Genomic DNA, 17,845 nt, shown 5'->3' on the forward strand with positions numbered 1-17,845 from the left:
TCATGCCATGTGCCCCTCAGGAGCCTTCCCCCAGCCTTGCAGCAGCCACTGGGCACACTTTGAGGAGGAGCAGCAGGGCGGCCAGGGGCCGCAAAAGGCTGGTCAAGGAATCGCCCTCGCGGGCCACAAAGTAGAGGGTGTGGGCAAATGTGTTTTTATATGGGGATGGTTGTTTTTATATGGGGATGGTTGTTTTGTTTATGGGGATGGTTGTTTTTGTAAGGCCGAGGATGAAGGCCATTTTTGTGGAAATGTTTTGTTATTCCTCCCCAGGTTGTGGGAGTGAGTCATGTGTGTGACTGTTTTTTGGGTGTGTTTTCTGTTTTTGGGTTTCATGTGGGAAGGGCCCTGAGTTTGTTCAATAAAGTTTTTTATTTATTCAGCTTGTCCATGTTTGATGTTTGAAGTGGTTGTTGCCTTAACCGGCTGAGGGCTTGCGGAGCGGCTGCATTCAGGTCCCTTCATTGCCACAAGCCATTCCCTAACAGGGGGCCTAGGAGTGACGTTCAATAAGCCGCCGACGGGCGGCCCTTGGACCTTGTGCCTCCCTCCTGGGCTGGTACTCCTCCTCCTCCTCCTCCTCCTCCTCCTCATGCTCCTCCTGCTCCTCCTCCTGAGGTGGTGCTCCAGCGTGAGGTGGCAGTGCCTGAGTCCTGCGGCTAGCCAGGTTGTGCAGCATGCAGCAAACGACCACGACCTGGGAGACTCTCTCCGACGAATACTGCAGAGATCCTCCGGAACGATCCAGGCAGCGGAACCGTTGCTTGAGGATGCCAATCGTTTGTTCTATGATGTTCCTAGTGGCTTGATGGCTTTCGTTGTATGCCTCCTCAGCAGGGGTCCTGGGCGCGCGGAGCGGGGTCATGAGCCAGGTACACAAAGGATAGCCTTTGTCCCCGATAAGCCATCCTCTTGGGGGAGGCTGTGCCTGGAACATGTCAGCCACAGTAGTCTGTTGCAGGATAAATGCATCGTGGCTGCTGCCTGGAAAGCGGGCATTGACAGCTAGGATGCGCTGCCTGTGGTCACACACCAGCTGTACATTGAGGGAATGGTAGCCCTTCCGGTTGTGGTAATCCTCGGCATTGTCGATAGGTGCCCGCAAAGCCACATGCGTGCAGTCAATGGCGCCCTGCACCATGGGGAAGCCCGCTGTTCTCGCAAATCCCACTGCACGCTGCTGCTGCTTCTCCAGGGTCATGGGGAAGGAGATGAATTGGTGTCTCCTTCTGAAAAGGGCATTGGTCACCTGGCGGATGCAGCAATGCATGGCGAACTGGGATATGTTAGCAATGTCCCCAACAGCGGCTTGGAAGGAGCCGCTTGCATAGAAGTTCAGAGCCACCGTGACCTTCACTTCCACCGACAGAGACGTCCTGCACCTCAGCTGTGGATGCAGATCTCTGTGAAGCAGCTGGCAGATCTCTGCAACCACCTCCCTTCTGAAGCGCAGCCTCCTAACACACTGCGCGGCAGGCATGGTGAGATAGGACACCTGCTGGCGGTATTTCCTGAGTGGGTAAGGCCTAGGTTGCCAACGCCTGTTGCCCCCTCTGCGTCTAGCCAGGGCTGCCCCTCTCACACAGCGTCTGCGAGCCCTTCGCACATAATGCTGAAACTGAGGGTTGGCACCCCATGCAGCACCCATAATATACTGGCAAACAATGACCTCACAATGAAGGCGGATTGCCAAGCTCTGGCCTGAAGCCAAAAATACCTCTCCTATGTTGGGCCAAAGCAGTAAGCTCTCTTCCTTGGTCTCTGTCCATAAATCCGTTGCACAAGAGTGATTGCTGCAAAATGGCTGGCCTTTATAGTTCAGGGTAAGTGCCCTTTAATTTGCGCTCCCCAAGGCCCGCATGGCCTCTGCTGCGTTCTAGTTCACAGTTCTTAGGAGCGCCACGCCCACATTGGGCGGGCGCGACTGAAGTTCCGGATTGGGGCGCACAAAGGGCGTTGCACGAGGAAATGACGTCATAATCTGCGCGCGCAGCTGAGCGCGCGCAAACACTTTGCGCCAGCGCTAAATGTCTACTGAAGTTGGGCGTAGGCACAGATCGCGCTGCGCCTGGCCGCTAAGTGCCTAGCGCTCGAGATCTACGCCTCCTAAGGCGCTAACGGCTGGCGCACGCAACTGAATTTCTAGGCCCCAGTCTTTGACCTGTTTGGCTTTGTTTCAGTTAAATGTTGGAAGTTTTAGGTGGTTGCACAGGAAATTAGACAAAGGCAGGAACTCTCACCTTGGCTGCTAGATTGCACAACAGTATCAAAACATTAGCTCCCGAAGTTCCTGCTGCATAGGTTCAAATCCTATTATAGATCACAACCACAATGGGTTTTTCTTATGTGCTGACAGGAAAACCATAATAAACTTTCTGGACTATTACTCCTCGTTGATTCCCTGCCACATATTGTAATGTACTGTATCCCTTTTATTTTATCTGTTTGTTCTGAGCATGTTTCCCTGGCCTTTTTCCAGCAAAAGGCATAAAGGTTCACATCCAATTGTTCCTTTCTCCATAATTTCACCCCCATGGGAGACCATGTTCTCAGAGATAAATCTGTAGTTACAGAGAGCAGATCAAGAGGTCAAGAGAACTCAGCTCTGTAATACATCCCTAGTGTTTAGCACAAGGGCAGCCAAAGCCTGCCATAACTTGACAGCTTTGGGTAATTTATTGCCAATCTCAGGTCTCTGAATTTTGCAAATAAAGCCTAAAAACAAATAGAGGATAAGTTCTTCAGTTTAGGCCCCATGATGACTTAGTGGATAAATGCACTGCCTGTGTGGTAGAAAGCCATTCAGACCGTGAAAGTGGAACGTGTGAGTAATGATGGCACATGTGACAGAAAGGAACCGCACATCAATTTACATTCCACAAGATTGCTCTCAAAATGGATGTGCATCTATTTACAAATGCATACACAGTTAATTATGTCTGTTAATGTATCAAGAATAATCACAGGAGGCAATTGTAACTCTCCCCATGGGGTGGGAATGGAGCAGGTGAGCAATTCTTCCAATGAGGTGACACTGGATGGAGACTTTGCTGGAAACACTTGCAGCCTGCAGAATCTGTGCTGGAAATGGACTGAGAAACAGCTTGCAGCTGAGGAAAGTGATCATCTGTCAGGTGGAAACTTTTGCTGTACATTTGATGCTGTCAAGTAATCAGCTGGAGCAATGGCCACGAAACTCCCGCCTCAGGTTGACAGACGTGGTTCCCGAGTTGCGTGAATCCCGTGGCCATGCAGGGAAATTAAAAAAGTAAGTGAAAAAAGGCTCTTAAGTGCCTGTAAACTACCTGATAATGATTTCAATTGGGCCCCCTGCTGTTGCCGGTCGGGTCTGCTTCGCGATGACAAACTCGCCTGGGGAAAATGCGCATGGGGGTGGTATGACAGCGGTTCCCGACCCTCTGTCAAAAATAACAACTTACCCACACGACCTGTCTTTGATTGCACCCGCTACCACCTCAGAAAATTCTGGCCAATGTTTGAGGAAAATCAAGCTTTGGTGCAGGTACTAGGCACCATGCCACACTGTGTACTTCAGATGACAGCTTGATGGAGGAGTTCACTTGCAGTATTTGCAAGAAATTAGAGGACTGATTGACATTTTTGCAGTCCACAGTGGATCATGTTACAGCTCTAGGAACCCCATATCAAAGGCCCTAAAGGCAGTCTGTGCTTCTTCAATCAATGCTTACCTTGCTTCCATGAATGCCTGGAGTGCCAGATTGGAAAGGGCTGTCTCTCCTGACCCGAAAAGACTGGGCCCCGGTTGCAGGCAAGCATCACATAGGGCTTCATTGATTTTATTTGGGACCATTAGATTTTCTTTCTTGTGGCTATGCTAAGGAGTTTGTGTCTGACAGGAATGGCGCAGTTTCAGGATGGAAGCACATACAGGCCCCTCACCAGTCCCCTCTAATACCTGCACATGTGGCAGAGAGGATGCAGGGCCAGACTGCCCAGGCAGCAGCACAAATGGTGGCGCCTGCAATAAATCCATCTCAACTCAGCTGCCAAGAGATGAGGGCCATCTCAATTCAAGAAGGCTCCTACTGCAACATAGTAGTCATCTACCTCCCGCACTCCTGTCACTGAGAGAGCACTTAGGAGAAGCACAGACTAGAGTCAAGAGCACATTTCATCATACACTGACACCAAGGGGAAGCACTGCAATAAGAAGCACAAGGTACACAAAATGGTTTCTCATTAAAATTATGGTTGCACCAAAGTTGTTGTGCATGCAGCTTGGCGCTGTTGAAAGCCTCTCGCCTCCGAGTTACAGTTGTGGGTTCAAACCCCACTACAGACTTCAGCAGAGAATCGAGGCTGACTACCTCAGTGCAGTTCTCACAGAAATCACAGAAACCCCACAGTGCAAATAGAGGCCATTTCGGCCCATCGAGCCTGCACCGACACATATCCCACCCGATCCCCGTAACCCCTATACCAACACATAGCCCACCCTATCCCCGTAACCCCACGTATTTAATCCCCCTAACACTAAGGGTCAATTTATCATAGCCAATCAACCTAACCCGCACATCTTTGGACTGTGGGAGGAAACCAGAGCACCCGGAGGAAACCCACGCAAACACGGGGAGAACGTGCAAACTCCAACACAGACAGTCACCCGAGGCCGGATTCGAACCCAGGTCCCTGGCGCTGTGAGGCAACAGTGCTAACCACTATGCCACCGTGCTGAGCACATTACAATTGCTATATAAATGGAAGTTTCTTCTTTTGTTTGAAGATGTTGGTCTTGCAAATGTTTGGAAGTTGCTTCATCGGGTAACAAGAGTGGAAGCTTGGTAAGTTGCTCCGCACAGAGAAGTGTCTGTAGATGATGGTGTGTTTGTGGAGGGAAGAAGTGTTTTGTCAACATGACTGTTGACGAAGAGGCTAGATGTGAAAGTCTTCAGTATGTGAGTGGCATAAGAGTCTCCTGCAGCTGGCAACAAGTTATCCTCCACATTCTCTTCAGGCTGCTGCTACTCCTCATTGTCTGTGAGGACCTTCTTCCTCCAGAACCTCTGTAGAGGCCTCTTCATAAGCCAAAATTGTGCAACATGCAATGCAAAACCATGATCCTTGAGATTCTAGCCAAACTGTATTTCAGGAGATCCCAAATTGTTCCAAATACATGACCTGCACCATCAACAACCTATTGTGTGCTCAATTAGTAGTCTGGTGTAAGACTAGAACCCATTGTATGGAAACGGCACAGGTGTCAGGGGCCATGGTTGCAACTTGATCTCCCAGAAGCCATTCTTAGGCTTGTCTTTCAGGGGCAAAGAATGCTGGTACGCATTACAACAGTGACTACACAAGTACTTAATTGGCTGTAAAGCACTTTGGGATGCTCTGAGGTCATGGAAGGCGCTATATAAATGCAAGTCCTTTCCTTGAGCTCATCCAAAACAAGGCTGCCCATATCCTAACTTGCACCAAGTCCCGTTCACCCATCACTGCTGTGCACGCTGACTTACATTGGCTCTCAGTCCAGCAACGCCTCAATTTTAAAATTCTCATCCTTGTTTTCAAATCCCTCCATGGACTCGCCCCACCCCCCCCCCCCCATCTCTGTAACCTCCTTCAGCCTTACAACCCTCCGAGATTTCTGTGCTCCTCCAATTCTGCCCACTTGAGCATCCCTAATTTTCATCACTCCACCATTGGCAGTCGTGCCCTAAACTCTGGAATTCCCTCCCCAAACCTCTCCACCTCTCTCTCTCCTCCTTTAAGCGCTCCTCTGCTCTTATCGGTTTACCGAATTCTTCGTCTCATCTCGTCTCGTCTGCCCGTTTGTGGCCTGTGTGTCCTGTGTGCTTTCGACAGGTTATTTAATGATCAGGAAGGACAGGCAGGAAGGAAGGGGAGGTGGGGTGGCTATGTTAATAAAGGAAGGAATCACTGTAATACAGAGAAATGATATTGGGTCAAAAGATCAGGATAATGAAACAGTTTGGGTGGAGGTAAGGAATAATAAGGGGAAAAAAACACTAGTGGGCGTAGTCTATAGGCCTCCGAACAGTGGCAACTCTGTTGGACGGAGTATCAATCAGGAAATAGTTGAGGCTTGTAATAAGGGAACATCTATAATTATGGGGGATTTTAACTATCATATTAATTGGACAAATCAAATTGGGCAGGGCTGCCTTGAGGATGAGTTCATTGAGTGTATTAGGGATGGGTTTCTTGAGCAGTATGTAACTGAACCGACCAGGGGGCAAGCAACCTTAGATCTGGTCCTGTGTAACGAGACAGGATTAATTAAAAATCTCCTAGTAAAGGATCCCCTTGGAATGAGTGACCATAACATGGTTGAATTCCATATACAATTAGAGGGCGAGAAGGTTGGATCTCAAACAAGCGTGCTAAGCTTGAATAAAGGAGACTATGAGAGCGGAATTGAGTAGAGTGGATTGGGAAAATAGATTAAAGGGTAAGACGATACATTTAAGGAGTTATTTTACAACTTCCAAAAAATATATTCCACTGAGAAGAAAAGGGTGTAAAAGAAAAGACAGCCATCCGTGGCTAAGTAAAGAAATTAAGGATAGCATTTGACTAAAAACAAGGGCATATCAGGTAGCCAAATCTAGTGGGAGGATAGAGGATTGGGAAAACTTTAAAAGACAGCAAAAAATAACAAAAAGGTTGATTAAGAAAGGGAAGATAGATTATGAAAGTAAATTAGCAAAAAATATAAAAACAGATAGTAAGAGTTTTTATAGTTATATAAAAAGAAAAAGGGTGGCTAAAGTAAATGTTGGTCCCTCAGAGGATGAGACCGGGAAATTAATGGTGGGAAATATGGAGATGGCAAAAACACTGAATGAATATTTTATATCAGTCTTTACAGTAGAAGACACTAAGAATATCCCAACACTGGACAAACAGGGGGCTAAAGGGGGGGAGGAGCTAAACACGATCAAAATCACTAAGGAAGTGGTACTCGGTAAAATAATGGGACTCAAGGCGGATAAATCACCTGGACCTGATGGCTTACATCCTAGGGTCTTGAGGGAAGTGGCGGTAGGGATTGTGGATGCATTGGTAATAATTTTCCAAAACTCCCTGGACTCGGCAAAGGTCCCGGCAGACTGGAAAACTGCTAATGTAACACCCTTATTTAAAAAGGGCAGTAGACAGAAGGCTGGAAACTATAGACCGGTTAGCCTAACATTTGTGGTAGGTAAAATTTTGGAGTCCATTATTAAGGAGACAGTAACAGGACATTTGGATAATCATAATTTAATAGGACAAAGTCAGCATGGTTTTATGAAGGGGAAGTCATGTTCGACAAATTTGCTGGAGTTCTTTGAGGAAGTAACATATAGGGTGGATAAAGGGGAACCAGTGGACGTAGTGTATTTAGACTTCCAAAAGGCATTTGACAAGGTCCAACACAAAAGATTATTGCTTAAGATAAAAAATCACAGGATTGGGGGTAATATTCTGGCATGGATAGAGGATTGGCTATCTAACAGAAGGCAGAGAGTTGGGATAAATGGTTCATTCTCAGACTGGCAATCAGTAACTAGTGGTGTTCCGCAGGGGTCAGTGCTGGGTCCCCAACTCTTTACAATCTATATTAACGATTTGGAGGAGGGGACTGAGTGTAACATATCAAAGTTTGCAGATGATACTAAGATGGGAGGGAAAGTAGTGAGTGAGGAGGACATAAAAAACCTGCAAGGGGACATAGACAGGCTAAGTAAGTGGGCAGAGATTTGGCAGATAGAATACAATACTGGAAAGTGTGAGGTTATGCACTTTGGCAGGAAAAATCGTAGAGTAAGTTATTATCTTAATGGCAAGAAACTGGAAAGTACTGAAGTACAAAGGGATCTGGGGGTCCTGGTGCACGAAACTCAAAAGGTTAGTATGCAGGTGCAGCAAGTGATTAAGAAGGCCAATGGAATGTTGGCTTTCATTGCTAGGGGGATAGAATATAAAAATAGGGAGGTATTGCTTCAGTTGTACAAGGTATTGGTGAGACCACACCTGGAATACTGCGTACAGTTTTGGTGTCCATACTTAAGAAAGGACATACTTGCTCTCGAGTCAGTACAAAGAAGGTTCACTCGGTTAATCCCGGGGATGAGGGGATGGACATATGAGGAGAGGTTGAGTAGATTGGGACTCTACTCATTGGAGTTCAGAAGAATGAGAGGCGATCTTATTGAAGCATATAAGATTGTGAAGGGGTTGGATCGGGTGGATGCGGGGAAGATGTTCCCGATGATGGGTGAAACTAGAACTAGGGGGCATAGTCTTAGAATAAGGGGCTGCTCTTTCAAAACTGAGATGAGGAGGAACTACTTCACTCAAAGGGTGGTAGGTCCATGGAATATGCTGCCCCAAAAAGCTGTAGAAGCTACATCATTACATAAATTTAAAACAGAAATAGACAGTTTCCTAGAAGTAAAGAGAATTAAGGGTTACGGGGAGCGGGCAGGAATTTGGACATGAGTCTAGGTTCGGATCGGTCATGGCCCTGTGGGTAGCGGAGCGGGCCCAGGGGCCGTGTAGCCTGATCCTGCTCCTATTTCGTGTGTCTAATTCTGTTAGATTCAGGAGATGGTTCTGTGATAGTGGATTGGCGGTAGGATCAGATCAGCCATGATCTTATTGAATGGCGGAGCAGGCTCGAGGGGCCGATTGGCCTACTCCTGCTCCTATTTCTTATGTTCTTATATTCTTATGTTCTTATGACTCGGGTTCCGTTCCCCTCCCGCGTTTGGCCCCGGTGTAATGGGCGTCCTTGGTGTTGAGCAGCGAGGAGAGAGCCCGCCACGAGGCCAGGGCACGGGAACGAGAGGCAGGAGCAAGAGCTAAGGCAAGAGCCAAGAGCTATGTTAAAGGCGCTATGTAAATGCAAATTGTTGTTATTGTCTGTTGTTTTAATGAGGGCATTGTGGCAGCTCCCAGAGAAATGAACATTTACTTGCACAAAAGCGGCAGAAAGTCTGGTTGCAGTTTGTAGCATAACTTAATGACAGCTTCCTTTGGAAGGTGAAACCTCCACAAACTCCTGTATCAAATGTAGGATTCAAGTCTCTGGCTGTATATTCCAGTCTGGGGGTACCAGCGGGTGGCTGCCTGGCCCATTTGGAGCCCTCCGTTGCTCTTCCTCATTCAAAGATGAATTTACAACAGCAACAGCAACAACTTATTATATTTATATAGCGCCTTTAACGTAATAAAATGTCCCAAGGCGCTTCGCAGTTATCAAAAAAAATCTGACACCAAGCTACATAAGGAGATGTTACAGCAGATGACCAAAAGCTTGGTTGAAGAGGTAGATTTTAAGGAGCGTCTTAAAAGAGGAAAGTGAAGTGGAGAGGCGGAGAGGTTTGGGGAGAGAATTCCAGAGCTTAGGACCTAGGCAGCTCAAATCAAATCAAATCAAATCAACTTTTATTGTCATTGTTAGTGCACAAGTGCAGTACAACAAAATGTAGGCTTGCGGCTCCCGAGAGTGTACATTTGGATTAAGACATTTAAACATTCAACATACATTTGGCTTGTAGTATATTAACATAAACATAACCATAGTAAAGTGCATTGGTAGATGTGCAGGCTTTAGAGTTTATTTGTGGAGTTCAGTAGGATGACAGCCCTGGGAAAGAAGCTGTTCCTAAATCTGGTCGTACGGGTGCGAATGCATCTGTAGCGTCTCCCAGATGGCAGGAGGGCGAACAGACTGTGGCTGGGGTGGGTAGGGTCTTTGATGATGGACCATGACCTCCGTAGACAGCGTTTCTGGTATATGTGCTCTATGGTCGGTAGCCGGGTGCTGGTAATGCGTTGGGCAGTTTTGACTACCAGCTGCAGGGCTTTCCGGTCATAGTAGCTACAGCTGCCATACCATACGGTGATACAGTTTGTCAGGATGCTCTCTATAGTGCAGCAGTAAAAGTTAGAGAGGATCAGGGGTGACAGGTTACATCCCTTCAGCCTCCTTAGGAAATATAGGCGCTGCTGGGCCTTCTTCACCAGAGAAGAGGTATTGAGGGACCAGGAGAGGTCTTCCGTGATGTGGACTCCGAGGAACTTAAAGCTGTCCACCCTTTCCACCACAGCCCCATTGATGTGGATGGGGGTGTGACTTCCACCTTTGGACTTCCTGAAGTTCACAATGATTTCTTTGGTTTTCTTGATGTTAAGGGCCAGGTTGTTATCGGCGCACCACTTCACGAAATGCTGGACCTCCTCCCTGTAGGCTGACTCATCGTTGTTGGTGATCTGGCCTACTACCGTGGTGTCATCCGCAAACTTGATGATGATGTTGGAACCATTAACAGCCACACAGTCGTGGGTGAAGAGGGAGTAGAGGAGGCGGCTCAGCACACATCCTTGTGGGGCCCCCGTGTTCAGGGTCAGCGGGGGGAAGGTGTGGTTACCTAATTTGACAGACTGGGGTCTGTTTGTTAGGAAGTCCAGGGTCCAGTTGCAGAGGGAAGTGTTCAGGCCAAGAGTTTGGAGTTTGGTGGCCAGCTTGTTGGGGACGATAGTGTTGAATGCTGAGCTGTAGTCTATGAACAGCATTCTGATGTAGGTCTCCTTACCCATCTAGGTGATTCAGTGCCGAGTGTAGAGCAGTTGTGATTGCATCCTCCGTTGATCTGTTTGCACGATAGGCAAACTGGTGTTGGTCAAGAGAGGCAGGAACACTGGCTTTGATGTGGGCTAAGACCAGTCTCTCGAAACACTTCATTATGATGGGTGTGAGTGCGACAGGTCGATAGTCGTTCAGGCACGTCACAGCCGTTTGCTTTGGCACAGGAATAATGGTAGCGGTCTTGAAGCATGTAGGGACTACTGCCTGGGCCAATGACAGATTGAAGATGGCGGTGAAGACATCAGCCAGCTGATCGGCACATTCCTTGAGTACCCGTCCAGGGATGCTATCCGGTCCAGCAGCCTTTCGTGTGTTCACTCCACGTAGAACACCCCTTACGTCAGAGGTCGACAGAGTGAGCACCTGGTCTTCCGGGGTGGCAAGGCTTTGGTAGCCGGCTCCCTGTTGTCCCTGTCGAAGCGAGCGTAGAAGTTGTTAAGCTCCTCCGGGAGGGAGGCATCGCTAACCGGGGGGCTGGTGTTTTTGCCCTTGTAGTCAGTGATGGACTGGATGCCTTGCCACATGCGCCGGGGGTCCGAGTGGTTGCGGAAGTGATCCTCTATCCGCAGTGTCTGTTTCCTTTTGGCAGTCCTGATACCCTTTTTTAGGTTGGTCCTAGCTGCACTGTAAGCCGCCACCTTGCCAGATTTAAATGCTGCGTCGCGTGCTTTCAACAGTGAGCGGACCTCTCCGTTCATCCAGGGTTTCTGGTTGGGGTATGTCCTGATATTTTTATGGGTCGTGACAACCTCGATGCAGCTGTTGATGTAGAATAGCACTGTGGATGCGTATTCCTCGATGTCATTATGGGCAAACATGCCCCAATCAGTGCGTTCGAAGCAATCCTGTAGCTCCGATACTGCCCCCTCTGGCCATACTTTCACTGCTCTCATTGATGTTCTCCCTCTTTTGATGAGCGGTTTGTATGCCGGGGCTAGAAACAGGGAGAGGTGGTCAGACTTCCCAAGGTGGGGGCAGGGAATGGCCTTATAAGCGTCTACAATGCTCGTGTAGACTTGATCCAGTGTGTTCTCCCCTCTTGTGGGGCAGGAGACATTCTGGTGGAATTTCGGTAGTACAGTTTTTAGGTTTATGATTGAAGTCCCCCGCGACGATAAAAGCTCCGTCTGGGTGCGCAGTTTGTTGTTCGCTGATGGCCCTGTAGAGGTCCTTCAGTGCTAGTTTGGCATTAGCGTGTGGTGGGATGTAGACCGCAGTGATGATAACAGCCGTGAATTCCCGAGGCAGGTAGAAGGGTCTGCACCTTACCATGAGGAATTCCAAATCAGCCGAGCAGGATCTATCGATTATGTCAGTGTTAGTGCACCAGGCATTGTTAGTGTAAATGCACAAACCGCCTCCCTTGCTCTTACCGGAGTCTGCAGTTCTGTCGGCGCGGAAGACCATGCGTCCTTCTAGTTGGATGGTGGTGTCAGGGATGCCGTTGTTCAGCCAGGTCTCTGTGAAGATCATGGCGCAGCATTCCTTTGTCCTTTTCTGTGTGGAGAGATCCAATTTGATCTCATCCATTTTGTTTTCCAGTGACCTGATGTTGGCCAGGAAAATACCTGGAAGGGAGGGTTTGTGTGGGGCCCTCTTCAGCCTGTTTTGGATACCGGCCCTCTTACCCCGCTTCTGCTTGTGTTCTCTGCGCGGTCTGCGTCGACTTCCGGCTGGGGAAGGACGCCACGCTGGTCCCGGGGGTCGGGCGATGTTGGGAGGCAGATCGATGCCGCCGAGTGTGAGCCGCACGCAGTCGGCCCCGATGTCTAGGAGCGTCTGCCGGCTGTACGGTAGGTCAGCCTTTAATTCCCGAATCAGCAGAGTCCAGAAGAGACTCAGAAGGAGGGTGAAAACGCTCAGTCTCGGGAGAGACAAAGCCGCTGCGTCCGTGCGTGCCGCCATCTTGTTTTTTGAAGGCACGACCGCCAATGGTGGAGCATTTAAAATCGGGGATGTTCAAAAAGCCAGAATAGGTGAAGCGTAGAGGCCTTAGGGGATTATAGGGCTGGAGGAGATTACAGAGATAAGGAGCGGGTGAGGCCATGGAGGACTTTGAAAACAAGGATGAGAATTTTGAAATCGAGGTGCTGCTTAACTGGGAGCCAATGTAAGTCAGCAAGCACAGGGGAGATGGGCGAGCGGGACTTGGTGCGAGTTAGCACACGGACAGCAGAGTTTTGGATGACCGCAAGTTTATGGAGGGTAGAGCTAGGGAGCCCGGCCAGGAGTGCATTGGAATAGTCAAGTCTAGAGGTGAAAAAGGCATGGATGAGGCTTTCAGCAGCAGATAAGTTGAGGTAAGGGTGCAGACGGGCAATATTATGAAGGTGGAAATAGGCAGTCTTAGTGATAGAACGGATATGAGGTAGGAAGCTCAATTCATGATGAAATATGACACCAAGGTTGCGAATACACTTGGTCAGCCTTAGACAGTTGCCGGAGAGAGAGATTGAATCAGTGGAAAGGGAATGGAGCTTGTGACGTGAACCGAAGACAATGGCTTCGGTCTTCCAGATATTTAATTGGAGGAAATTTCTACTCATCCAGTACTGGGTGTCGGGCAAGCAGTCTGATAATATAGAGATGGTGGAGGGATCGAGAGAGGTAGAGGAGAGGTCGAGCTGGGTATCATCAGCGTACATGTGAAAACTCACATACTGTTGCCGGATGATGCAACTGAGGGGAAGCATGTAGATGAGAAATAGGAAAGGGCCAAGGATAGATCCTTGGGGGGACACCAGAGGTGACAGTGCGAGATCGGGAAGAGAAGCCATTGCAAGTGATTCTATGGTTATGGGTGGAAAGATAGGAATGAAACCAGGCGAGTGCCGTACCATCCGACTGGATGACGGTGGAGAGGCGTTGGAGCAGAATTTTGTGGTCAACTGTGTCAAAGGCTGCAGACAGGTCCAGAAGGATGAGAAGGGATAGATTACCTTGATAGATTACAATGAGAGATCGATGTGTTCTGTCTGATATAATAGCGGGGATGGAGAAATGGCAGCTCCAGAACAAAATAGCACAAAGGAAGATGTCAAACCGGCAACAGCAAAAAGAAACAAAGAAAAAACTTCCAAAAAATTCAGCAAGAATAAACTTCAAACCGACGCTATAAAAGTTAAAGCTGCCCTCTTTAATTCCTCTTCTGCCTTCTCCAGAGCGAGAAGACGAAACAGTGTGAATCAGACAGAACTGGCACAAAATGGGTTTTATGACGTGATTTCCATCTCACCTTCATGGGACCGCCTAAAAACGTACGGGCGCTTCCTGCAGCTGCTGGAAATGAGGGCAGTAAATGAGGCACATGTGAAAGTGGATGATACCTAGCATCACAGAACTGTACCCAATTTCCAGTCTGATCACCTGATTTACAGCCAATCAAAAAATCCAGACTAATGTACCTTACTTTGTCCATGGTCACTTGTCACACTCTAAAATAAAGAGCCACGTCTTCCAAAAGAGTCACCACAAGCTACCGATCCTGTGCCATGTACATTAAATTCAGTACAAGTTGCTCAATCAAAACTAAAGCAACGGTTTCATTGCACTCCAGTAAATCATCACAGACACTTTTTAAAAAGAGGAAGCAACACTCAGTTCTCCCCAGTACAACGCTAGTTCTGATGAGAATTCAGAAAGACTAAAGAGGAAACAAAACTTAATTTTTCAGACCAGTATAATATTTGTGCTGTTAAGAAATACCCTCCTTTTGTAGAAAATGTTGTTACTTTAAAAAAAAACTCACAATTACTGTTAGTCATGTTAGCAAACAAATACGTAAAGCATTCTCATGACGTTCTTTTGTTTATTATTTTAAATGGGTTCATTCCTGCATTAAAACACTGGACAGAGGAATTTCATATGAACTCATTAATATCGCAGTCATTTCTAGGTTCATGATTTTGAACAATCCTTTGAAAGTTCTTAAAGCTTTTCACCTAATCACTTGAGCTAATCCTACAGCAGAGAGGGGGAATTTAATTACTTTTAATCGAGCAGCAAGGGCTGCAGGAGACAAAGGGGTAGATTTTAGGCTCCCAGTGCAGAGATCTGCAGAACGGTTATGCATATTAGGAATTTGGATGTAGAGGCTAGCACACGTGTGCGATTTTCCATCTATTAAAATTAAAGGGCACACAGACAATGTAGGGCACTGACCTCCTTACTGGTATATGCCCCCATTGCACAAAGTTCTACGCCAGGAGCGCTAATTCATAAAGTCCAGCCCAAATGTCTTAGTTGCATAGCCTAGGCTTGTATTCCCTCGAATATAGAAGATTAGGGGTGATATAATTGAAGTGTTTAAGATGATTAAAGGATTTAATAGGGAAGATAGAAGTTATTTCCTCTGGTGAACGAGTCCAGAACAAGGGGGCATAACCTTAAAATTAGAGCTAGGCCGTTCAGGGGTGATGTCAGGAAACACTTCTTCACACAAAGGGTGGTGGAAATCTTATCCCCCAAAAAGCGGTTCAGGCTGGGTCAATTGAAAATTTCAAAACTGAGATTGATAGTTTTAAATTGTTTACTTGTCCACTGGAACCACTTGTGCTGCGTGGGAAACACGAGGCAGAGTTGCTTAAATTCAGTAGCTAAGTGGAGAAAAAATTAGAATTAGCCTTTTCAGCATAGAACTTTGCATCCTGAGAGTGTATATTAGGAATTTGGATGTAGAGGTCAGCACATAGCGTACGTTTCTCTACCCATTACATTAATGGATTGAGAGTCATGCAGCGCCATTGACCTCTGAGTCCAAATTCCTGCTATGCGTCCCTGTCACGTGAAGCTCTGCGTCAGGAACACTAGCTCATAAAACCTGCCGATACAGCCAACCTGAAACAGGCACTTCAGTAATTTAATGCAAACATCAAAAAACATGGCAATAGAAATATCCAAAATCATCACTATACTAAAGGAATTTTGCCACAACAATTATACCATTATTAAAATAGGGTAGTGAAATGTTAAAGCTATACTTGCCATAGTGTAAGATCTTTATTTAATCTTAAACACATTTAGCACTTACATGAATCTGGAAGTAACAGAAAATCAAGGAAGTTACTTGTGATTTTCAATACAACATGTGCCACGTTACAAAACCACAATTTTGTCCAGATCTAATAACTATATTCATGGAGGTATCTTGTATATCGTTCACATGACAAATTCATTCCGTAACACAGTTAACTTAAAAAGACCCCATCCTAAACAAAACTGAAAATCTAGTAAAGGGCATAATTCACAGCAAAACGTTCCCTCGCATCAAGCAACCCCATCATTTACAAGTAGTACTTTCATGTGTCACCTGTGGCTAAGTGGGTAGCACACTTGCCTCTGAGTCAGAAGGTTGTGGGCTCAAGTCCCACCCCAGGGACTTGAGCACATAAAACTAGGCTGACACTCCAGTACAGTGCTGAGGGAGTGCTGCACTGTCGGAGGTGGTGTCTTTTGGATGAGATGTTAAGCCGAGGCCCCGTCTGCTCTCTCAAGTGGATGTAAAAGAGCCCATGGCACTATTTTGAAGAAGAGCAGGGGAGTTATCCCCAGTGTCCTGGCCAATATTTATCCCTCAACCAACATAACAAAAACAGATTATCAGGTCATTATCACATTGCTGTTTGTGGGAGTTTGCTGTGCGCAAATTGGCTGCCGCATTTCCCACATTACAACAGTGGCTACACTCCAAAAGTACTTCATTGGCTGTAAAGCACTTTGAGACGTCTGGTGGTCGTGAAAGGCGCTATATAAATGCAAGTCTTTCTTTCATGACAAGAATTACAGAACAACAAGCTGCATTTATATAGCACCTTTAACATAGAAAATATCCCAAAGCATTTCACAGAAGTATTGCCAAAAAGAATGGATGCCGAGCAAAGAAGGAGATATTAGGAAGGATGCCCAAAAGCAGGGTCAAAAACGTCAGTTTTATGGAAGAGAGGGAGTTAGACAGGCGAAGGGGTTTAGGGAGGGAATTCCAGAGCATGGAACCTAGGGTGCTGAAGGCATGGCTGCCAAAATTGGGATGAAGGGGAAGGACGCACAGATGAAGAATGACAGTGTCCATTTAAAGCTGGAAATTATAATAAAATGTCTCTTATTCAGTCTGTGACAAACCATTATGACATGAGTAATTAAACTACTGCCTTATTAGTCCAAAAGATGCTGCTAGCATAGAATGTGATCGTATTCATTAACAATGACATTCTAAATTCCTTGTTTAACTCCTTAATTGGATTACACAGCATTTGTTTACTTAATATCTTCTTCTTAGGCAGTCCCTTGGAACCGAGGATGACTTGCTTCCCGTTATAAATATTGGCAAACAGTAACAAAAACAGAAAATGCTGCAAACACACAGCTAATTCAGTCAGCATCTGTGGCAAGAACTGACAAGTTAACTCTTATTGAAGCATTCAATAAAACTTACGCATTGTTGATAGATCCCGAGGAGTAGTATTTGTCTATCCACAGCATAATCGTGCAGCGTCATCAGTAACCATTTCAAATCTTCAGAACTGAGAACTAAATATGCAGGAAATGTACAGCAGATCCGTCAACATCTGAAAACAGAAAATGGAGATTAATATTGTGGGTATTGAGCTTTTGACAGAATTCAGGGTTGTGATGAAGGGTTTACAGCTGAAACATTAAATTGGCTTTCCTCTTTTCAGATGTTGACTGACCTACTCTGTGTTTTCAGCTTTTTCTATTTTATTTCAGATTTTCAACATTTGCAGTACAGTATTTCTCTTTGAAAGCTGCAGGTTGCATACCCACTGATCACACTGAATTTCATATTCTGTACCATTTGTTTACAAAGGCCTAATTGGGGGATTATAATCTCTAAACTAATTAATAGGATCATTGATTTGGCTGAGTGCATCATTATGGCTCATTTCCAAAACCCCAACACACAAAATATGCAGTGACAACTGATGTAATTATAAAATACAGTCAAACAACATTACCAAACCAATGTGCAACATGTAAGCCCAAAAACATGCATCTTGAAATTAAATTTTAGCCCCCCCGTGTTTTAGAATATCTACATTATTTGTTGTTTTCTTCTGTCGTCTCTCTGAATCTGTCCAAAGACTTTTTTGGCATTCTTCATAAATTTGCTGTTGATCTCATGGCCAGGAATGTGGATTCCTATTTATGCAACATGAACTCTTCTATGACAAAAACAAAATACTGCGG

The 17,845-nt window shown here is 46.4% G+C and overlaps 1 protein-coding gene across 1 annotated transcript in view; it reads right to left on the reverse strand.

Moving 5' to 3' along the window:
* LOC147123380 (interleukin-6 receptor subunit beta-like) overlaps nucleotides 1-17,845 on the reverse strand; it is a 166,900-nt gene that overhangs the window by 129,016 nt on the left and 20,039 nt on the right. Inside the window, exon 2 of the mRNA XM_085971978.1 lies at nucleotides 17,073-17,205. Coding sequence (XP_085828104.1) covers nucleotides 17,073-17,076 — 4 coding nt within the window. The 5' untranslated portion in view covers nucleotides 17,077-17,205. The remainder of the gene's footprint in view (nucleotides 1-17,072; nucleotides 17,206-17,845) is intronic.

Source organism: Somniosus microcephalus, chromosome 2 (assembly GCF_052327205.1).
Source record: "Somniosus microcephalus isolate GS21.2 chromosome 2, FLI_Smic_1.0, whole genome shotgun sequence".
In the NCBI taxonomy this organism is placed as follows: Eukaryota; Metazoa; Chordata; class Chondrichthyes; order Squaliformes; family Somniosidae; genus Somniosus; species Somniosus microcephalus.